Source organism: Fulvia fulva, chromosome 2 (assembly GCF_020509005.1).
Source record: "Fulvia fulva chromosome 2, complete sequence".
NCBI classification, from domain to species: Eukaryota; Fungi; Ascomycota; class Dothideomycetes; order Mycosphaerellales; family Mycosphaerellaceae; genus Fulvia; species Fulvia fulva.
Window position 1 is genome coordinate 6629645 of NC_063013.1, and position 21318 is coordinate 6650962.

The 21318-nt window shown below is 54.0% G+C and overlaps 12 protein-coding genes across 12 annotated transcripts; 8 read left to right on the plus strand and 4 right to left on the minus strand.

The window, feature by feature from the left end:
* Nucleotides 1-245: 245 nt before the first annotated feature.
* Nucleotides 246-2333, minus strand: CLAFUR5_03774 (uncharacterized protein; the record flags this gene model as incomplete). Its single annotated transcript, XM_047902922.1, has 2 exons — nucleotides 246-391; nucleotides 446-2333. 2 exons carry the CDS (start codon nucleotides 2331-2333, stop codon nucleotides 246-248), a joined length of 2034 nt encoding a protein of 677 aa, XP_047758561.1.
* Nucleotides 2334-3276: 943 nt separating this feature from the next.
* CLAFUR5_03775 (uncharacterized protein) lies at nucleotides 3277-3850 on the plus strand (the record flags this gene model as incomplete). Its single annotated transcript, XM_047902923.1, has 2 exons — nucleotides 3277-3479; nucleotides 3598-3850. 2 exons carry the CDS (start codon nucleotides 3277-3279, stop codon nucleotides 3848-3850), a joined length of 456 nt encoding a protein of 151 aa, XP_047758560.1.
* A 405-nt stretch (nucleotides 3851-4255) lies between these two features.
* On the minus strand, nucleotides 4256-4972 carry CLAFUR5_03776 (uncharacterized protein; the record flags this gene model as incomplete). Its single annotated transcript, XM_047902924.1, has 1 exon — nucleotides 4256-4972. The coding sequence occupies one exon, from the start codon at nucleotides 4970-4972 to the stop codon at nucleotides 4256-4258; it is 717 nt and encodes a 238-aa protein (XP_047758563.1).
* Nucleotides 4973-5065: 93 nt separating this feature from the next.
* On the minus strand, nucleotides 5066-9007 carry CLAFUR5_03777 (Cullin-associated NEDD8-dissociated protein 1, C-terminal part; the record flags this gene model as incomplete). Its single annotated transcript, XM_047902925.1, has 1 exon — nucleotides 5066-9007. One exon carries the CDS (start codon nucleotides 9005-9007, stop codon nucleotides 5066-5068), a length of 3942 nt encoding a protein of 1313 aa, XP_047758562.1.
* A 460-nt stretch (nucleotides 9008-9467) lies between these two features.
* On the plus strand, nucleotides 9468-9872 carry CLAFUR5_03778 (uncharacterized protein; the record flags this gene model as incomplete). Its single annotated transcript, XM_047902926.1, has 1 exon — nucleotides 9468-9872. The coding sequence occupies one exon, from the start codon at nucleotides 9468-9470 to the stop codon at nucleotides 9870-9872; it is 405 nt and encodes a 134-aa protein (XP_047758569.1).
* A 451-nt stretch (nucleotides 9873-10323) lies between these two features.
* Nucleotides 10324-11588, plus strand: CLAFUR5_03779 (Virginiamycin B lyase; the record flags this gene model as incomplete). Its single annotated transcript, XM_047902927.1, has 3 exons — nucleotides 10324-10756; nucleotides 10815-11027; nucleotides 11089-11588. 3 exons carry the CDS (start codon nucleotides 10324-10326, stop codon nucleotides 11586-11588), a joined length of 1146 nt encoding a protein of 381 aa, XP_047758568.1.
* A 1735-nt stretch (nucleotides 11589-13323) lies between these two features.
* On the plus strand, nucleotides 13324-14574 carry CLAFUR5_03780 (uncharacterized protein; the record flags this gene model as incomplete). The annotated part of the gene is made up of 1 exon (XM_047902928.1): nucleotides 13324-14574. The coding sequence occupies one exon, from the start codon at nucleotides 13324-13326 to the stop codon at nucleotides 14572-14574; it is 1251 nt and encodes a 416-aa protein (XP_047757746.1).
* Nucleotides 14575-15301: 727 nt separating this feature from the next.
* Nucleotides 15302-16558, plus strand: CLAFUR5_03781 (uncharacterized protein; the record flags this gene model as incomplete). The annotated part of the gene is made up of 1 exon (XM_047902929.1): nucleotides 15302-16558. The coding sequence occupies one exon, from the start codon at nucleotides 15302-15304 to the stop codon at nucleotides 16556-16558; it is 1257 nt and encodes a 418-aa protein (XP_047757747.1).
* Nucleotides 16559-16792: 234 nt separating this feature from the next.
* Nucleotides 16793-17584, minus strand: CLAFUR5_03782 (uncharacterized protein; the record flags this gene model as incomplete). The annotated part of the gene is made up of 1 exon (XM_047902930.1): nucleotides 16793-17584. The coding sequence occupies one exon, from the start codon at nucleotides 17582-17584 to the stop codon at nucleotides 16793-16795; it is 792 nt and encodes a 263-aa protein (XP_047757748.1).
* A 372-nt stretch (nucleotides 17585-17956) lies between these two features.
* On the plus strand, nucleotides 17957-19393 carry CLAFUR5_03783 (uncharacterized protein; the record flags this gene model as incomplete). Its single annotated transcript, XM_047902931.1, has 2 exons — nucleotides 17957-18074; nucleotides 18219-19393. The coding sequence occupies 2 exons, from the start codon at nucleotides 17957-17959 to the stop codon at nucleotides 19391-19393; spliced, it is 1293 nt and encodes a 430-aa protein (XP_047757749.1).
* A 513-nt stretch (nucleotides 19394-19906) lies between these two features.
* On the plus strand, nucleotides 19907-20763 carry CLAFUR5_03784 (uncharacterized protein; the record flags this gene model as incomplete). The annotated part of the gene is made up of 2 exons (XM_047902932.1): nucleotides 19907-19932; nucleotides 19995-20763. The coding sequence occupies 2 exons, from the start codon at nucleotides 19907-19909 to the stop codon at nucleotides 20761-20763; spliced, it is 795 nt and encodes a 264-aa protein (XP_047757750.1).
* A 94-nt stretch (nucleotides 20764-20857) lies between these two features.
* On the plus strand, nucleotides 20858-21150 carry CLAFUR5_03785 (uncharacterized protein; the record flags this gene model as incomplete). Its single annotated transcript, XM_047902933.1, has 2 exons — nucleotides 20858-21056; nucleotides 21086-21150. The coding sequence occupies 2 exons, from the start codon at nucleotides 20858-20860 to the stop codon at nucleotides 21148-21150; spliced, it is 264 nt and encodes an 87-aa protein (XP_047757751.1).
* Between the last annotated feature and the right edge of the window lie 168 nt (nucleotides 21151-21318).

Consider the following 21318-nt stretch of genomic DNA (forward strand, 5'->3'; position numbering starts at 1 on the left):
GGCATGGGGTCTTGGGTTGGTATGTGAGTCGCTAAGTTTGTGTAGAAAGCAAGAAACCCAAAGTCTAGTGTATATCGCTCTGCTCGCTTGTTATGCTCGCAAATCCATTGTCAACCTCTTCGTCGTGTAGCCCCCGACCCACGACTGCTTTTCGTAACGATTCAGAAATGTAAAAAGATCTAGGTTTTGAAGTTAGCATGCTGCCCGTACTTTGAACTCTTCGATGCTGACTTACCCAGGCCAGATCATGGGTTGATCGAATCAACATCGCTCTCGTAGCTGAACTTGAGCTCCGCCGAGATCTCCCACCACATGCAATCGGCATAACGTCCACCTCCAGGGTAAAAGGTATACTGGTGTGTCATGTCATGTCCGCGCTTGAAGAATTGACCTGTAAAAATTTCATTAGTCTCCGGTCACCAGTCACAATGAGATCCTGACTTACACTCCACTGCAGCTGCGATCAGGTTCTGCTGGCATTTCGCCTCGTTGCCCTTGAACTTGAAGACCTTAGTGTCGTCGCCGACCGGGCAAGCTTTCTCCTCGTAATGAGCGAAGAGGGCCACGTTCTCAGCCTTGGGTCCCTCCGGAAATGCCTGGTTGACAATCTCGCCGTTCTTGTTTGGGTCTGGCATACTGCCCTTCATCACGTAGTGGCGGTACATGCTGCGCTCGACGTCGTCGGGCCCGAACTCGTCGTTGCGATCTGCTGCCTTCTTGCAGAAGTCCTTGACCTTCTCCTCTAGACCAAGTTGGGAATAGCCGTTGGTGTAATCCTTTCCGTAGTCCGTGAGTTTGAACTTATTACAGAACGGCTTCAGGACGTTCACTTCCGGATATTCACCACCCGCGTATGTCTTAGTGGCAGGTGCGGGGAACGAGATCTTGGAAGCAGTCGGAGGCGTAGTAGTGTAGGGACAGACCAGAGTCTTGGTCTTCGAGACTCTGTCGGCTTGTCCCTCCGAGCAGACTTCCACTACAGCAGTGCTTGGATAGTACAGCTCCGCCTTGTCCATGCCTTTGCTTGAGCATGCGCAATAGTGCGATGGCGTCGTCTCTGGGAGGTTCCACGACTTGGGTCGAACTGTCGGAGTACAGAATCCTGACTGTGTAGAAGTCTGGCAGATTGGGACGTCCATCGACGTCGGGGGTGGAGTCGTCCAGGGGCACACGTCGATGTGAGTCCCACTCCCGTTGCCATCGCAGGTTGTAATTGTGGATGTGCTTGCTGAGACCGTTCGTGTGCTGCCATTGTCAGGACACAGGCATTGCTGGCTAGGTCTGTACGGATTGTTGGACTGACGCGTCAGTGTGCAGATGGGTGTTGGTGCTAAGATGGTTGTGGCGCATGTTTCTGGAGCCGAACCGCCACCCCCCAAGGGGTTCTGGATATCATCAGGAGGATTGCCATCCTGACCTTGGTCGTCGTCCGGGTTGATTGTCGCATCGATCGGGCATGATTTACCTTCTTCCTCTGAGCCGCCCCCATTGCCACCCCCGCCGTCATGCTCAGCATCTGGGATGTCGACGTGATTGTTCGAGTCTTCGATGACATCGTTGATGATGTTTGGTGGAACTTCGAGCTGATTTGTCAGGTAGCCTACTTCGCCAAGTTGGTAGACCATTGCGACGGCAGCCACAGTGGCCAAAACACCACGAATGTTGGTGATCGCATGTGCCCTCCGCGCATACGCCTGACCTACTTCCATGGCGTACCCAACACCGCCAGCTGCTATGATGATTGGTTGGAACAGGAGAACGAGTGAATCTGGGCCTTGATCATATCCGTAGCCAGCCTCGAGGGCCCCCAGCTGTTGAACATTGCAGATTGGGGTTCCGGGATCACGGCGTACTTTGTCCGGGCTGAACTGGCCCGAATTTGCGCAGGCATCGTTGAGAGCGTCGATGATCTTTCCTTTCAGTTCATCCGTGAGCTGGAAAGTCCAATTCTCCTGAGCTGGATGTTCGGCCAAGCCGCTTGGGTTGGGAACCGAGACAGTCGCGGCCTGCTTACCAGTGTAAGTCCACGAACCGGTGTGCTTTCCATCCGTAGCAGTAGTGATTTCGAACTGCGTCCCTGTGGCGCCAGGGTATGGCGCAACATCGTCACACACGCTGGTGGTCAGAAACTCTTGGGAGCAGGAGCTCGAGAGGCAGGGAGCTGGTCCAGCAAACGTGTAAGTCTGGCAAGCTCTCTTCTCCAGAATTGTGACGTGGGTCTTGGTGTAGCTTCGAGCTGGAGTGACTTCTGAAGGCGTGGCCATGATAGCTGCAGATGCTGTGCCAACAGCCGCAGCTCCCAAAAGAAGTATCTTGCGCAGAGAGACTGCCATGATGCTTGTGGTCTTCGTGGTGGGAAATCTTTGGTAAGATGTCTTCGTACTGCTGTATTGTGCGCAGTGTGCTGATCCTGGACGTAAGACCTAGCAGTTGAAGGATCTTCCTCTCAGGACTGACCCCTGTAGCAAAAGGTGTTCTTGCTACTGATCAGCACCAGGCTGACCAGCATGTGAGGCTTGGAGTCGGGACCCTGATCAGAGCAGATTAGGTTCCAGGCTGATATGGCACAGCCTTGGGACTTAGTATGACACTGGTTTGCTACCAGGTAGTCCAGTGCCGATACTGTTGGTGTTGTGCTGTGGTGTGTGTCTGTGTTGGTGGAAAGGAGAGGAGGGGGTGGTGTGGATGAGGGATGATGTTGTGGTAAAGGGGAGGGAGGAGAGTAGGCTTAAGAACCTGCTGCTGCTCGTGCACCGGGTCTCAAAGTGCCTGCTAAGCCGGGCTTGTGTCTCTCGCGAGTTGCGAGACGTGTAGATTTGCTTGTGCTCCTCGCAGCTAACACGTGAGATTGTAGATGCCCCGGAGTGTCGGTTCGTGGAAGGTGTGTGAGCCGATACTGTAGTCAGTCCCCTGTGCTGGAAAGCTATGTGCTGCACAGGACCGCTGTAGCAGTATCGCACTGACAGCCTGATATGGCGTAGCTCGAAGGTTGGGGTGCCGGCCTGGAAAGAGACTCCAGCCTTTTTGGTTGTCTGAGCGGGCTGTCGGTGGTGGAATGTGTTGGATGCTGCTCTTGGTAGTCGAATGAGGGAAGGGAGGGGATGATGTCGAGAGTAGCAAGAGCAGTAGAAGGAGAGTCTCAAGAACCCTTCAGTCCATCCAAACCTGCGACGTTTCGCCCGCGAGGACTGGTCACGCACCTTCGCCATTGCGAGAGCCGTGGTATGCCGACCGGAAAGCAGCATGTGCAGCATGTGTTGATGCGAGCCCAGAGTCATGAGCCAGGTCGTGAAAGGACTCCCAGAGGAAAAGATCCGTGTTGATGACAGCCCAGTCAAGAGCCAAATCGTCAAAGCACACCCAGGGGAACAGATGCGGAAATGCCAGCTCCAAGCGTACGAACATCCAGATCGGTTGATAGATCACAGCCAAAGCCTGTCCGGGGAGCAGAATGCCATGCTGAGACTGCGACCAAGGTAGTAAGCTCGCCAGAAATCCAGCTTGGCTCAGAGTGCATCGCGCGGAGTCCAACATCAAGATCAACCCAGTCACAAAAGACGACTGTCCCAGTCCACCATATACTCACCCTCAACACAGTATACCGAAACAAGACCTAACACTTCATCAAGTCCAGACACTCCACCATACGTCCAACTCTTACATCACCTACCCCAAAGCCATTTCATTCATCTCCAGCTTCCCAGCAATCAGATATTCGATACCCCCAAAGAAAGAGAACGACCACAACAAAAAGAGTTCGAAGGCCAGGACCGCAGACGCGGAACAAAGCCTGGAAGAAAGAGCAGGTCTTGAGCCTCTGACGCCGGAGAGACTGCAGGCAGGTCGATGAGAGTAGCATGTTCACGTACCTCATCTGCACGGTCGGTTTCTCTAATACAGTGGCGAGTCGACAAATGGAGTCCAGGATCAAGTAGGCTCGTGGCATAGATCAAAGATTAGCGCATGTCACAAGAGCACCTGCGATCAGGGAACGTCTCACCTCATCACCCGTTCATCTATCCAGACCCACCGACACGTTGAAGCGACCTGGTGCACAGAGAATGGTTCCGGATGCTTCAACGAGGGATAGTAAGTGTGCGAGCGATAGACAGATCAGAGAACGAACGAGAGCGCTAGCTATCCATGAAAAGCCTGAAGCACCATCAGAAAGTCCTCCATCTCGCCTCCGTTCTCATCCACAGTGGGTATAGCGCTTTGGTGCCTTCCGTCCTCCGAAACAAACAGGGCCATCTCTTCAATCATCATCTTCCTGCGTCAGATCGATAATCTCATCCGGGGTGAAGACACTAGCGCGCGCTAGCCCGTACTGGCGTTGGCGGTTCCGTACGGTGGTAGGATCAACTTCAGCTGGTGGACGTTGATTCTGCTGCCGAGCCTGGGCATGTGCAAGAGCATACTGCTGCGACTGCTGCTGCTGAGCCTGCCGAAAGCGGCGTTGGTACTGGAGGAACTGCTCCCGGCGGGCGTCCAAAGATGCAGGAGGTTGTGCTTGTGGGGGCTGGGGTGGTGGGTAATCTGGGAATCGTGCTGCAGAGGGCTGAGGCTGTGGCGGCGCAGCACGCGGTGTGTGCACCGATGATGCTTGCCTTTGAGCAACAGCACGTTGGTGAGTAACAAGTGATGCGAGACGATCTGGACCTTTCTGCGAACGAGGATTCGCCGTAGTTGGCCGTGGCCGTTCAGGTAGATGCCCGTGAACCGCTATGACGGCACCATCTTCCGCTATAGCATTCTCCGCTACTTGTCGTTGCTGGTGACTTGTCTGCTGCCGCTTGTCTTCACGTTGTATTATCTTCCGCGCCTTTTGCAAGAACTCATCTCGTTGCTGCACACGAGCAGGTGTCATATACCAAGACGGCATCGGATAGTAAGTCAGCCAAAGCTGCTGAAGCCGGATTCCATCAATGGTCTTGGCCTCAACTCCATCGGGTGGCTGTGTTGACATTTCCATGTAGCCATCCGACCCGACCTTTAAAGTCACCTCACCCCGCCAATGCTGAGGATTTGCTGCCCTAAGCCTATCGAGCCGCGTCAAGTCTCCCTCCTAAGAGCTGCTTCGGAGCTCGTCCTCTGCAGCCTTGACTAGATTAGTGAAATCCTTCCTGACCCAGTCCGAATAGTCCTTCCAGGCACGACTGCCATCAGCGCTCTCGTTGGCAAAATTCTTGTTGAACAGTACAGAGACCTTGACCACTGCCTTCTGCTGTTCCGCGAGTTTCTCGAGCTCCTGCTTGACAGCAGTGTCCTTTGGCTTGAACGCGAGAACGTTGCGGAACTGCTGAGCCAAGGCATCGAGACGGCGTTGCGACTCTGTTGGAGCAATGTTAATGAGCTTGCCAAGCACCAGACAGCAAAGAATCTTAATCTCATGCTCATCGCCAACACCAGCCACAACACGATCGTAGTAGGTCGAGATGTCGAGACGAGCACGGGAAGCAGGCGAATCCAGTAAGGCATACAATGACTCGTAGGCGGCCTTTCGCATCTCGAGTCCATCGTCCACCTTGTGCTTGAATGGTCCCATCTGCACTTCGCGAATGAGCTCTGGCCGAATAACCGTCGCCTGCATTACTGGCGGCAGCAGTTCAGACAGATGCGGCAGGACCAAATCAGGCTTGTGTTGCAAAGCACCACTGAAGGTTGCCAGAGCAAGACGCTGGTTCTCTAGTAGTGGTTCGCTGAGCATGGTGGCAAGCATGGGGACCGCAGATGCCTGGACATTGCCGTTGTACGCGCTATCCGTGTCCGAGAAGACGTAGCGAAGTGCTGAGATGACCATGCCGCGAATGATAGGGTTCTGATTGGATAAATAGCTCTGTAGCTGTGGCAGATACGAAGCAGGATCGATAATGGCAAGTCGGCCAATGACTTCAGCTCCAACAACTTTGTTATCTTCCGCCTGACCGAAGGCGATAACGTTGTCCCACAGCTTCTTGGTGTACGGACGGATCTCGTCTTCTGCGTTATTGTGCTGCAGCAGTTCCTTGACCGAGTGCAGTAGAAGATATTGGCGACCTTGAGCCATGGCGTTCAGAATTGATGGCAAGTAATTCTGGACGTGACCAGCACCAGCACGACCAAGTGCGACTGCAGCCGCCAATTTGACCTTCTCAGACGAGTCGTCGAAGTAGGGCACGAAGCTGCTGGGCGGCAGAGGGCTGGTGGTACCCAGTCGAAGTCCTGCCTCGCCCATCACGGAGAGTGCAAGGCATCTCTTCGACTCTTGCGTCTGCTCAAGCTCCTCGGCGAACGCATCGAGGCCTACACCAATGCTGCTGCCACCAGAGACAAGAAGAGTACCAATGACCTGGCCTGTTACATCGGTATCGCCTTGAGTCGCAACATCAAGCAGAGCTGACATCAGACCTTGACCGGCGCCGGCGTGCCCGATGGCCTCTACACAAGTGATGAGGGAGTCGAGTGCAGGACCTGAGAGTGGCGACTGTACAATGGTGCAGATTCCGTTGATGACACTGGGAATCGCCACCAGAGCAGGCCTGTCTTTGGCGAAAGCTGCCAGAACAACAAGAGCGGGTGCCATCATATGCAGGTCCTGAGTTCCCAGGAGCGGTACGAGTAGCTCGACAAGCTCGCTCACAGCTTTGTCGCTAATGCACTCGCGCGATGCAGAGTTGATAGCGAGCATTCGCAGTGCGCTCAAGCTAGCGCCGCGAAGAGCCCGATCAGACTTGCGGAGCTGCGCGCCAAGCTCGAGCGAAGCTGCCTCGATGAAGTCCGGCTTGAAGTCTTTCTTGCTCTGCGCCAGGACGGCTATTGTGTCTACAGCACGAACGCAGGCGAGGCGCGTGAGCTCGTTCTTGAGTCGGTCCGCAATGAGCTGCTGACCGGCAAACCGATCGTCCTGTGAAAGCAGACTCGAAGCACTTGCGCCGGATGTGCGACCAATGAGTAGACCGAGTGCTTGCACAGCCTTTCTCCGCACGTCTGTGTCGGTATCTTGTGCAGAGATACGATTGGTGATGACCTGGTAGAGCTTGGTGAGTACATCGCCAGTCATGCTTGCCGCAGAACGCGGTGGTGTCAGCGCCTTGATGTAGACCTCAATGGTAGCGAATGCTTCCGTAGAGACTCTAGCAAAACGGTCCTTCGCAGCAGCCACGAGGGCGGGGATAATCTTCTTGAGATGGGGCTGGATGACCTTGCTCGAGTGCATCTCGGCGATAGCGCGCAGAAGACCAAGGGCCTCAACTCGAAGGACATTGCCTGATGCGTTTGAAATCGGCCCAGCACTTCCGCTCATGGTTTCCACCACAGGATCGATCACAAGGTCAGCAGACTCGGATAGTCCGCCTTGTTGAGCCTTGACCATATCCTTGAGAAGGGAGATCACACCCTGCTTGGTGGGCACTGTACTCGACTTGAGCAGCTTCGAGACAGCCTTGACGACATCAGGATTGATTCTCGCGAGGCCCTTGGTGGCGTTGTCGACAGGGGGAGGCGTAGATGGTGATGCGTAACCGTTCATGACAGCCTGCTGAGCATGAAGATCAGAGCCCAGGGAATCACTAAATCCTCGTCTCCTCTTCCTGCTCTGTGGCTGGAGGACGTGCTCATCGCGCTTCGACGCGACGCTAGAGCCAGACTTTGTGATGAGGAACGCCAGTGTTGAGATGACTTCATTCCGCACGCTCTCCTCCCTCTCCTTGAAGCGGGCAATCAAGGCTGGAGCGATCTGACCATATATGGCTGGGTCATTGGGGTCGAGCGTGGCGACCACAGCGTGTAGTGCTTTTGCCGAGCTCTTGCGGACCTTCCAGCTCACATCATCTTCATCATCGAAACCCGTCTCTTCCTCGAAGTCTTCATCGGCAGCGAACTCATCGTCCTCTTCCTCTTCTTCTTCCATCTCCTCATCGTCATCGTCCGCAACGTTCGGGTCGTATTTGAGGAAACGCAGGCAAGCTTCGACAACGTCCTTGGTATATGCACGCATGTCCTGAGCGCACGACTTCATGAAGCTCTCGATGGCGACAAGTGCCGCCTCACGAACTTCCTCCATGGCAACATCTCGCTCGCCCTCGGCGTCCTGCTCCGCCTGCCGCTGCTGGTCAAGTTCCAGTTGACTAAGTGGAGACAGCACAAACGGCGCAAGCGTCTTGAGGTATGGACCGAATTGCTGTGGTATTGAACGAGCCAGGCTGCCGTAAACAGTAAGGTAGAGCTTACGTTGCTGGCTGGTGAGATGTGGTTGTCGTAGCTTCTCAATCGTCGAGCTAACATGTTGCGACAGCAAGCCGTCGTTGAAGTATGGAGCGAGTGCTGCCAATGCGGCCACGGCCTTCTTCTTCATCACCGTACCGCAGCGCTCTCCTTCGAGTATGGTCATGGTGATCTGTTGCAGAGCGTCAACCTCTGCATCTTGTAGCATGGGCCCAAAGCATTTGGCCACCTCTTCCAACACATCGAGCGTGTTGCTGTCGTTGCCCGTCTCGAGATCCTCCTGCAGCATGCCCTTTGGGGGTGGCGGGCCTGGCTTTGGCAGTGCAAGGACGACTCTGCCCACCAAACGCGGTATGAGAGCCTTGCTCACGGCATTGTAGGCGTCCAGAAGCTTCTGACTTCTCGGTAGGCCCGGCACTGGGTGAGGAAGCGCGACCACGATGGCTCGAAGGGACAGGGCGGGGATGGTGGTGTCGATGGAGCTGTCAGTCTTGATGGTGCTGACTTTCTCAATGGTGGGGCAGAGGATGGCCTCGGGTGCTTTGTTGACGAATGGCCCAAGGCACTTGAGCGCCTGCTGCTGGACGTCTCCGTGGGTGTCGTTGAGGGTGTGGAGCAGGCCGTCGACCACCTTTGCGCATGTGGTGTAGTCGTGTGCGAGAAATGTGGCGTTGCCGTTGGTGAGCATGCTGTTCAGGTCGTTGAGGGTCATGAATCGGATGTCGCAGTCGGCATCGTGCAGCTTGGGTAGCAACGAGGCCACATTATGGCTCGTTGGGTTCTGTGGCACGGTGCTGGACGACATGATGCTGGCGGGGATGTCTGTATGTGTATGGATGTACTCGTGACGATGGCGATGTCGATGTCGATGTCGATGTCGGTGTGCTGCAGATGGAGGGGAATCTGTGCAGTGTGAAGAGTGATGTGGTCGCCTGCAGAAAGACAGGCACCACGGAAAGAAAGAGCAGTCGCGCAGCGGTCGTGAAAAGTCGTGTGTTGGCAGGAACAACGCGAGAGCTTGGTGGAACTGTAGAAGCTACCTTAAGTGAAGCTGCGCGAGTGCCTCATGGCGGGGTTGATGCCTGGAGAACTTGAACCCTGCACGCAGCAGCCACAGTTCCGGGGTCATTCTCTCTTCAACCATGTCCGGCCAACTTCCAAGATTGACTTGACAGACATTTCAACACGTCGCTCCTTCCTCCTTCCTTCCCTCTAACATCGCATCAAGACAGCACAGAAGTAATAAATAAACCAACAAAACAGACATGGCCTCAACAACCGCACTCTACGACGAGATCCTCCAGCTGGAAGAAAAGACCTGGCGAGCTCTCCAAGGCCGTGGCAGTGATCTCGTGCCATTCCTCACACGCGACTGCATCATGATGTTCCCCATGGGAATGAAAGTCTCTGCCCGCACAGAGCCTTCAGTACACGAGATTCTACATTCATCAGCATTCGTGCCTTGGAAGACCTTCGACCTTAGGAGCATCGACGTTACTCCAGTGGGTCCAGAAGGTGCGGTCATCAGCTACCGAGCCATTGCAACACGAGCGCCTGCTTCCAATGACGATCCGCGAGATGTCGAGTTTGACGCGCTATGTTCGAGTACCTGGAGGTTCGAGGGTGGGAAGTGGAGGATGTGCTTTCATCAGCAGACCATGTCGGCTTAGGTCGAGATTGGCGACGCCGCACACCTCACAGGATCCAACACTGGCGTCTGGACACACTATCTGTGCTGCGGAGAAAGCAAGATCTTCGAATGGCGCGCTGGCTTGGTTCAATTGTGCTTCGCTGGTCAAGCCAAGATCATGGCATACGCAGCATCTTGGGCATCCTCCTCAGTTCGAGGTCTGCCGGTGTTATGACCGCTGTGTATCACTAAATAATATGAAGACAGACAATTGGCAGCTCGCAAGGGCCTCGGACGACACGCTAGTTTAGACTCTCGCGGTCGACATGTGCACCGCTAACCCAATGAGGACATTGCCGTTCGCAAAAGAAACGACACGAGCCGGCAATTCGTGGACAGTGACGATCAGTTGAACTATAAACTCCGACTGTAGACCTCAGGGCCTTCCAACCTCTCCTGCTGTTACCTCGATCGCTACTGACGACACAACGATGGCCAAACTCGCTCTCTTGCTGGCCTTGACGGCCTCAGCAATTGCCCAGAATGCAGCACCGGGAACGACAAAGTTCGTGCAAGGCGATCCAGCACGATTCACATACACGGATATGCTCACGCCCTTGTCATTGCCATGCGATGTGTCCGAAGGCCCAGACAACAACATCTACGTTCAAGCATTGATTGGAAAGATTACTCGATACAACTACAAGACTGGCGCTCTCAAGGAGTTCGATATTCCCTTCACGTCTCCAATCTTCCCGAACGTCACCCTTCCATTCCTACTGCCAGACCAGACCAAAGCAGTTTTCCTGTCATGCGCGATTCGTAACGGCTATGATGGCAAGATGTACTTCAGCAACGGCAACAGGAACCAGCTTGTTCAGTTCAATGTTGAGACTGAGGAGATCAAAGTATTCACACCTCCCGGTGAGCCACTGCTGTCGATCTGTTAAGCTGAATACATCATACTAATACGCAATCTCAGGCCTTCTCTCAATCATCGGCAACGTCCAGCCTTTCAACGACATCACCACCGCCCCAGACGGCGTCTACTTCACGCAAACAACCATGAACACAATCGCCAAATTCGACTACAACACCCAGAGGATCACCTACATCCCCGTCCCAACCCTCCTCTCCGTCCCACTCGGCATCTTCTACGCCAAAGACGGCGGCGTTTGGTTCGTCGAGACAGTCGGTCAGTCCACTCCTCCCCTTTCTCCCTCTTCACACCTTCCACTAACACCTCCTACCCCCAGGCCAAAAAGTCGGCCGCCTCGACCGCGCCACCCAAGAAATTACCGAATACCCCATCCCCCTCCCCCTCGGCGCCGGCCCCATCGTCATGCGCGCCGAAACCACCGCCCCCAACGGCGACAACCTCCTCTGGTTCGCCGCAATCATCGGCTCCTCCCTCTGCAGCGTAAACCAGCAATCGAAAGAAATCCTCTGCTACCTCGAGAACGTCGGCTCAACAGCGCAGCAAGTCGCCCAAGATTACCAAGACAACGTCTGGATCAGCCACACCACGCAGAATACGCTGGGGGTGTTTAATCCGAGTTTTAAGAATTTTACTGAGGTGGTAATGCCGGGGACTATTGCGGCAACGCCGGTGAGTTTGCCGCTTTATGGGGGGACGGGGATTTATGGGAAGCCCGTGGGGAATCCGTTTACGAGGGGGACGGGGAATGGTATTTGGTTTACGCAGTTGGTCGCGAATCGGTTGGTGAGGTATGATTTGGAGGGGTTGAGGTATTGATGGGAGGTTGTGAGGGATGGGAGCTTTCCGTTATGATTATTCGGTCGACTGTAATGTATAGCAAAAGTAGAACGAAAGGCATAAGGAATAATCACTCTAACCTGAAGAGCTTTGTGAGTTGGGCAAGAGCGACTGGATACTTCACATATCGGCTGGAGCCATTGGTCTATCGTCTTTTTCATTGCGCCCTTTGGGCCAGAACGATCGTCCTTGACGATGGAAGACGCATCATTACATCAAGCTTGACGGATGGTCGATTGACAGAGCAATTATGACACCACAGGTGTTTCAACTCTCAATATTCATATTGTGTTCTGAGTGGGATAGTCTGAATGTGGACAGAAATCAACCATCCAGACTCGCACAACTAGGAGAACGATCTACACTTTCCATCTATGTGCCTTGGCATAGGTAGAGGGTCGAAGTCTCTCTCGCTATGGTTAGACCAGCGTTTGCTTGAGCCACGCGAGCCAGAACACTACTATACGCGAGTAGATATTTGTAAGATCTATGTACGTTGACTCTAGTGGTCTACGTAATTTGTCCATCACTGTACATGTATCAGATGGGTTCCAGACCGTCGCTTTGGGCGAGGAGATATATCGAGGCCAATGTAAGTCACGTGTATCTCTTGGCAAGCGCTTGGACCTCGGAGGAAAGCGCGGTTGTGCATGATTCATCACCTTTCACTCTACGTCCTTCCCTACATGTACGACATGTACTACATGTACTACTTGTATGTTCGACTGCACTGCGAGTATCGATCTATCTACTAGGACCGATGGATCCAATGCAAGAATCGGCGATATTACTGATTCACCGCGTGGCCGCATCGAATGCTTCGTAGCCGCGACACCCATAACCACGACCATCACGCAGATTGGTCCAGCCCTGGAGGATTTCACTGCAGACGGCACAGAAAGAGCGGACACGTACTACAATGTGCCTATCAGCAGGTCGTGACGACCCATGGTCTACTGCGAAGTGAAAGAGGATCATGAGCATGAACACAATGTAACACAGCATTGGTCTGCTGCTGCGAACTGCGTCCGTTTCAATTGATCACTCCGCCTCACAATCTCCTTCTCCAATGCTTGATCATTGTCCGCGTCTTTCGTCTGGACAGCTGACACAAGTGTAGACACATCAATAGGGCCCCAGATGAACATGTCAGACACGATCAGGATCGAAGCTTTGTCTGAAGCTCTGGACGAGGAGAGTTGCAAAGGAAGAGATCGTCCATGATTGCTACAAAGAGGTTGGCCCTTGGCCTGGTCTTCTGGTCAAGTGCAAACGGTATATGGAGTGGATGAGGAAGCACAAGAGGATCATAAGGGCAGCCGTGGCACTCGTATGGGTCGCCGTCACCATGAGGCATCATATCAGGCTGAGGATGAACTCCCAACACACTCGCGGTGTACCGCTGCGAGGTTGAAAACCAGACGCCACAGCATCCACGAAAGGATCTCGCCCACCAGAACGGATCCGGAGGCTATCAGTCGTTTGGTTGAGCAGCATGACTACAAGTGCCGGCTGTTCTCTCACACCCTCAGAATATTCAGCTACTCCAGCATTTGCGCAGCTCATATGCAGCCAAGGTCGCACAGCGTTTCTATTCTGGCCTGCAGATGCCCCTCGCCTCGCTGAGCCTCGTTGATGTCATTACCAAATGGAGCGACGCAGACATGTTTCTCGTGGACATGATTCGACCTTCACACCTCTCAAGCACACCATCATGGATCGGCTGCCGCTATTGCTACCGACCCCTACGGTCGTTGACCCAGCAGCATGTGCTCCAGAAGTCGTGCCTTGCAACGACAAAGAGGCTGCAAACGAGACAGAGAAGGAAGTGGTGCCGAATGCAGGTCCAGAAGTCGTCACGCAAGAGAATCTGCCCGAAGCACTTGATTTGGAGTGTGGTAAAGAAGTACTACATCGGCCGATCATTCCAGCTATACCAGAACAGCCTATACGATGGCTAAAGGAGCACAGGAAAGCAAGATGGACGATGGTCGTCATTGCAACACTTGGCATACTTGCGATTGGCCTGGGCGTCGAACTGGGAATTGCTCTACACCGACCGAGAGATGATGAACATGGAAGTGTGGACGTCAGCTCTGTGCCGTCATCTAGTACCACGCCTCCGAGCGGGACATACGCTCTGGCTCTCAGCCGTGCCGAGGAATCGCAAGCAGCCTGTCTGCCTGATGAATCAGAGCAAGTAGCATGGGACTGTGATCTATCTCGGACTCCTGATATTGGAATTGTGGTACAAAGCCGAGCTGGGACTGCATTCGGTGCCAACATCTTTTCTGCGAGTAACAGCACGCAGGTTTCGTACGGTGCTTGGGCTCCCAGCATGAACGTATCCTTGGGCGCTTCCATGACGGTACAGGACAACGATGATATTGAAGATGGACCCGCCTACTACTTTCAGCAATACTACGATAAAGTCGTCGTTGTGCCGGATAGTGAGCTGCAGAACCTGGCCCCAGACGCAATACGAGCTGTCGACCGCAACACCGACCTGCTATCGAACAAGAGCGCTACAGTGCAACCTGCTTCGGGTGAGAGATTCTGGATGTGCGTTTTCAACAACACTTCCATAGAGACCTTCATCTATGCCGACAGACCAGCCCTCGAGAGCAACTCAACAACGAGCAGTAGAGCATCAGCAACGTCCGCTCCGGTGGCCTCGACCGTGTCTGCAGCCTCTTCGATTGTCACGTACACATCTCGTGCAGCAGTGAATATAAACATTCAATGGAGCGAACTGGACCAATATCCTCTTCTCGTGGAGATCAAGGAGCAACGATTGCCTACCGCCGACGTCGTGCCTCATTGTCAGCAGTATCAGGTTGTGGATACCATGGAGGCGAGTTGGGTTGGAAACGAGCAAGGCGATCCCATCATCATAACTCTCTCCGAGTCGGCCTCTGCTAACAGCTCCGAGACCTGCCACTGTCAGTGGACGAGTGGCAGATGATGAGTCCCTCGCGATTGCTGTCCGGATTATGGAACCAAATCTCAATGCCAACCTCCGAGCGTTTTGAGCACACTCGGAAAAGAGTGTCCCTCGATCGCGATGCGTGGATGGAAGAACATGGCCGACACTATTCTGCTGCAAAGCCTTTAGAACAATTCTGCCACCTGGCGTTCCTTTTCATCATCAGGCCAAACTGGCCAAGTGCCAAATCCTGCCGAAGCTTCATACCGAGCACGAGTCTTGGCGCGAGCCAGCTTTGCGGTATACGGACATCGATCGGCATTGCTTCTCCAAGCCACTTCCTTCCCGCTACATCCCCTCCCAGGAATACACCGTGCTACACAGACCGGTGTACGCTAAAGTCACGCGCTCGCTGCGTCATTGGTAGCTTCACATCTCGTGATAGGAATACCACAATTCTACTCACGATGCTTTTGGGCTGATCCTTCCTTGGTCAACGTTTACTCCTTACCATGGTGCCATTGGCCGTGGATCCTAATGCAGCAGCGCTTGACAGCACCGCCGAATTGCCAGCACAAATACCGCCCAGCGTGGCACAGCGCGCACGAGGCAGAGGCATTCTAGCAAGCTTGTCCTGTGTCACTACGCGCTGACACAGCTGACGTATTGGTATAACATACATACTCGGCATGCGCCTCGATTTACTTTCGAGAACCGAGCAAACTGCTCCGGACCATTTCGACATGGTTTTTTTGTACTAATCGACATGATGCAGCAACCAAAATGGCTGCATGCTTCTGGTACAGAGCAAAAGTCCCGAATGACGACTAAAGTGGTTCTTTTTATCTTCGCGACAGTGTACATCGCGGCTGTGGTTGTACTACGAAATCTCGCCTGGCGGGACCCAACATCCAAATTCTTCAACCCCGACGCAGCATACCTGCCGCAGTATTCAGAAGTGCGGTGGTATCAGACCGAGAAATTCTTGGCTAATGCTACATCGAGCTCACTGGATCACTATTCTGCCTCGAACACTACCCTTCCGGAACTTTGCATTGGCGTGCCGACAGTCGCGAGGAAAGGTGCGCAGTACCTACGGACAGCACTTGGCTCTCTCCTAGAAGGTCTCAGAGTCTCCGAAAGGAATCGCATCAATTTGATCGTGTTCATCGCCGAGCTCGACCCAGCAGACCACCCAGCTTATCGTAAACCGTGGCTCACCGAGCTCGTTGACACGACACTGCTTTACGATTTACCGACTGATGAGCTACAGAGACTGGGGAACATGGACGATCAGCACAAGAGCGCCTTCGACTATCGCTACCTTCTCAACGCCTGCCACGCGACCGGTGCTCCCTACGTGGCTTTGATCGAGGACGACGTGCTAGCAAGCAGTGGCTGGTTGAGGAGGACTATGGCCGGTCTTGATCGGATCACATCCAAGATTACTACAAGCGAATGGTTATACTTGCGACTCTTCTACACCGAGACGTACTTTGGCTGGAACGACGGAGATCTATTCGAGCATGTGGCCTGGTCACTTCTGCTCATCGCCAGCGTAGCCCTGTCGCTGCTTGCAACACACCTTTTTGCCCCCAAGTCTCGGGCCTACATCAGCAACATCCTAGTGATCAGTCTATGCTGCATTTGCGCACCACTTTGCATCACGCTCTTCTTCCTCGCTGGACGAGTCACCATATTTCCCTTCGCCAATGGAGTGCATAAGATGGACAAGTACGGCTGCTGCTCTCAAGGTCTAGTCTTCAACAGACCAGAAATTCCTGCTCTGCTTGACATGCTCTCTGGCGAGAGTGGGCTCTTCTTCGACATGCGGGTAGAGCAATATGCCGACGAGCATGGGTTGGATCGATGGGCACTTCAGCCGCCAGTATTGCAGCATATGGGCATCAAGAGCTCGTCTGATGGAGGGCTCAAATCGAAGAATGCGAGGAAAGTGTGGAGCTTTGCGTTTGAGCGAACGAAGGACAATCGTGGTCCGGAGAATGAAGAGCTGAGGGTGTAGCGCTGGATCTGCTTGGTTCTGCCTGGAGCAGCCTAGGTCTGTCTGGACATGGCCAATACTGGAAGCTGAAGAGATCGATTCTTAGCTGGACCGCGCAGCCGAAGCCCTGGATTTGCTTGGTTCTGTCTGGCTGGACATGGTTAATACTGGAAATCCAAGAAATCGAACTTGAGCTGGACAGCGCAGCCGACCCGAGTACGATCATGATGAACCATTATACCAAGAAGCATTGGGCTAGGGCACCTTCGCTGCCTTCCTGTCCATGTTCCCACGTGACATGGCTTGCTTTGTGTACTCATGCCACAGCGTTGTCAGCCGAACAGTATCTTCCCAGTCTAGATGCCCGCCCAACTGGATCTTGTCCTTCAGATTGACAATCTGTGCGTTCGTAACGTCAACAACTGTGAACTGGTCGAGGACATTAGCACTTTCTCTCATGTGTGCCACCACAGCCTTAGCAACGCCATCGTCTTGGAACGCATCTTGCTGTATCCTGCTGTCTCTGACACAGAGGTAACTTCGCCAGACCTCATCGTTTGAGACTTTGCTAAGGCCGGTGTGACCCTTTGTGCCACACGGCAATGCGAACAAAGCCCAAGGATAGGACCAGAGCACAATCATTGGCCTTCTTTTCGAGCATATTACGGCGTTGTCGATGAATCCGAAATTGGGGTTCATTGCATCGCCAGCTTTGTAATAGGCACTGGGATCCAATGCTGTGGCATGATTTGGTGCCCAGATAATCTTGCCTGGCCAGACCTGGTCCGCTTCGACATCCTTGTTGCTGTGGAACTGCACACCACTTGCGCCGGACATGTCGGTGGGAAGCAGTGTGCCATTGAAGTAGTGGCTCGGGGGTCCGCGAGTACGGAGAGTGAAATCCTTGAGCATTGTTGGTAGCCCACGATTTGGGTCCGGCCGTGGTGGAGGCGGCATGGCAGCTCTCGCCTCTTGTGCTGACATGACTCCGACTCGTGCTGGGGCTGCAAGGGGAGTGCCTCCCGCTGTGAACACCCCGTTGGTCATGGCTGTGCTGGGTGGGCCTGGACTGCTGCGTCGGTGGGGATCCTCGCCTGGCCATACTGTGTCTCTATGCCCGGCATTCGACAATCTCAGAAGCAGCATCGCCAGGACCATCATTGAGTCTCTTACACCGACCCGCGTGTTGTCGACTTGTTCATGAAATTAGCAACGACTCAGCGGCTTGACATGTCAAGGACGCCGCTCACCACGTGGTGTGTATGGATCACGGTAGCCATCGTGATACCGAGGGCTATGCGGCCGCTGGTAGTCGTCGTGATACCGAGGACTATGCGGCCGCTGGTAGTCGTCGTGATACCGAGAGCTATGCGGCCGCTGGTAGTTGTCGTCGTCGCGATACTTGCGCTATGGAGCACGATGGCATCAGCTGTGCTCGCTAGATCAAATGGTGCAATCGAATGGCTTGTCCAACTTGTGCTGCGCCATGAGTTCGATCGTCTGCTTCTCGACCGAGCACCCTATCGTGGGCCGGCGGGTAAGTGACGTACGTCCCCTGAATGCTTCTGGCATGGCGACAGCCTTACAGAGCTCGAAACCGAAGTATAAGCCTGCACTGTTTTAACGCCCCGCAACGAACAACCCAGATGATGTTTCTTTTCGTCCCGGATCTTGCAAGCAGCTGCACTAGCGGAACGAGGTCGAAGAGAGGATCATTATCGTGAAGCTCAGCAGATTCAAACCATTGCCGAGTTCAAGACCCGAAGCCGTGAAAGGCTCCGTCATATTCGAGGCGTGTGGTGGGACCTTGAGGACAAGGGAGGCGATGAGCGACAAGTAAAGAGATTTAAAGCAGAAGACAATGAACTGTGTCGTAGGCAGACTGCAGCCATCGAGGACGAGAAGGTCATCCGGAAACGAGCAATAGAGGTGGATAGGAAAGCGCTCCGGGCTCAGCAGACTGCTGCAATTGCACTTGAAGGTCTTTTCGTGGAGCACCAGCTTCTTGATCGTCCCGCAAGGACTTTGCCGCGCACTGGATGGGATGTCCCCTTTGAGAAGGCCTATGACATCGAACAGTTTCACATCCTCGCAGCGGAAGAAATCATGGATCAAGATTCGGGGTCAGAGCCGAATGCTCAAACTCGTGATGAAGACGTCGCAGTACCAAAGGAGCAAGAGATTGTTGAGCCCGATCCGGAACTTGTTGCCAGAAGGGCAGTCATGAAGAATATACAACTTGCCAAATATGCTCTCAACCGAGTTCGGGAAGACTTCGACAACCGCCGCCACCTCATGTCTGCGGAAGAAGCCGAGGTCATGGCAATTCGCGGAGGGTATGTCGAGGATCTAGACCTCGAGGAGTTATATGGAGACCCCGACGCAAGGCAGCTTGACCACGAGCGAAAGATGACCAGACGACTGATTGACGCCGAGGAAGCGTTATACGAGGCGAAAGCTCAAGCTCGTGATCTTGGAATAGACCCGATGTCTGAAGTCAGGTATGAGCCGTATGATGTGGCCGCCATGTCTGAGATAGTCGGAGAAGAAGTCGACAGAGCCAAGGAGGCACGTAGGCCGTCGATATATGGATGGACAACGCCCCCAGATGAGGACGATGTGATCGCTTCCAAGGAGGCCGAAGAGCGCCAGATAGCCGACCTTGAGCCCTATCGAGCAGATGACGCTGATCTTGACAAGGTGGACCACCCTGCCGGACCACGGGAAAGCGCCAGTCAGGTCGCTGAGGTGGGAGACCAGAAGAGGTTGATCGATCGGTGGTTGTCCTATACTGAGGCATTGCGAAGTGCAGGTCATGAGAATGCGCCGTCTGTGCCGCTACCGATGGGCATCTAGCAACCTGCCCCCTCGTGTTGCAGGCAAGGTGGGATCAAGGAGGCTGTCTCGATGTAATTGAAGCAGCCGAACGGTAGGGATATTAGCAGGTTGTGGTCCGTATTTGTGACCTGGGTATGGAAGACAAGAATCATCATTTGTACTTCTGCCGGAGTCGAAATGATTATACCATAGCAGGCTCGTGCGAGGCGTCGTCCAAGACATCTAGGTTTCTTGGAGGTGCCGCATCGACAAAGTGGTCCATAGGTCTCCTGCTGCTTGTTGCCGAGCCGTTGATCTTGCCCCGAGCTGGGCATTCCAATGTCTCATTGAGGTTCGCGCCAGTACCAAGCAGTGCCAAGAGGATTGCCAGATGAGATCACATCGCCAAACAATGAATTCTCCATGCTCCTTGTGAGCCTTGTAAACTACTCCTCTACCCACGCCCTGGGCTTGCCGAAATCAGCGGAGTGCCGTGCTCGACCTTCGCTTGGTCAGGGATACTAGACATGGCGCTTCTGGACATTGCCACGAATGTCCCTTAACGATCAGCAGAAGATGTAGCTGACTTCAAGCTGCGTGCGCCGCTTTGAGTATGGCAGAACACTCTGCATCGTCACAGCAAGGAGAAAGCAGAGAGCAGTTCACTCTTCCGATTTTCTCATCCATCGGAGGCGTCAAGTCGGAGCCACCAGAGGACCATTCAATCCCATGCCACGCAGCATAAGCACCGCGAGCGGCGGAAGCAGGCAGGTCGCAAGGTGGAAGCAGTAGCTAAGAAGCCCGCCAAGCGCCTGCGAACAGCTCGCCCATACCAAGTTCTGCGAACCAAAGTCGATACTGTTGGAGCACCGCTGGCGAATGATGACCCAATCAGTCGGGAGTTCACTGCTCCGTCCTCAAGCGGCGAACAAGCAGCTCCAGGTACCGCTGGCCAACGCCTTGAGTTCGTGACATGCTCTGACCCAGATCAATTGAAGTCGCCAAGCATCCGCAAGAAGGTCCGAGTACAAGCTGGAAAGTCCTCGCATCCTTCCGCTCTTCGTGCGAGGCAAGCAGACGACACTCTCGAGCTGAGTCACAAAGACCAGGACCGCGAAGGCCATGCCGCCTCAATCGACGATTTCCACTTCCTCGACGCCGAACTGCAGCGTTTTTTCTCCGCCTGGCCAGGTCTGCAAAAGTCAAGTACCTTCGGCGTATCGCAAGACACGTACGGCTTGGCCATCGCCCAATCTTCGCAGTATGTGTCGGATCTCGTTCTCCGAGACCAAAACTACCGCATTGAGGAGGTCCTCGGTCGTTTAGGCTGTACGATAGAGCTAGCCATGGATCACTTTCTGCTCATCGTCTTCTCCCAGCCTCCCGGTCTCGAAGCAAATTACAAGTGATGCTGTCATCTATAGCGTCACTCTGCTCTCGAGTCTGTGCGCATTTATGGGGTATAGGGGTGAGTGGCAGCCGCATATGTGCGGGCTGGAGAAGATGGTCCGTCTGCGTGGTGGCCTGGATATTCCTGGATTGAATGGGATGTTGGCGAAGCTATTGCTGTGGTCTGTCTCGAACACTGCATTCTTCTTGAAGGCGAAGCCTGCCTTTGCAGACTTCGGTGTGCAACTGTCGAAGCCGAGCAGTTATTACTTCTACTCGCAAATGATCGAGTCCGAAGTAGCGCCTGGGCTGAGTGAGTGGCGGGTCTGGTCAGAGCATCAGGGCTCCTTGATCGGACTCTGCAATCGTTGGACTTCGAGCCTGCTGACAGAGAAGCTGGTGAGTAAAGCGAAGGGAATCTGTCAGTATTCAAGATCAGCATAAAGACCTTGTTCTATCGACGTACACCGTCTAAACATTACGATCCGCTCGGGATCCTATCTGGACCGAACCCTCTATATCTATGTCTGCCGACTCGCGATACGCCTTCCTGATGCTGTTGTCACTATCTCATC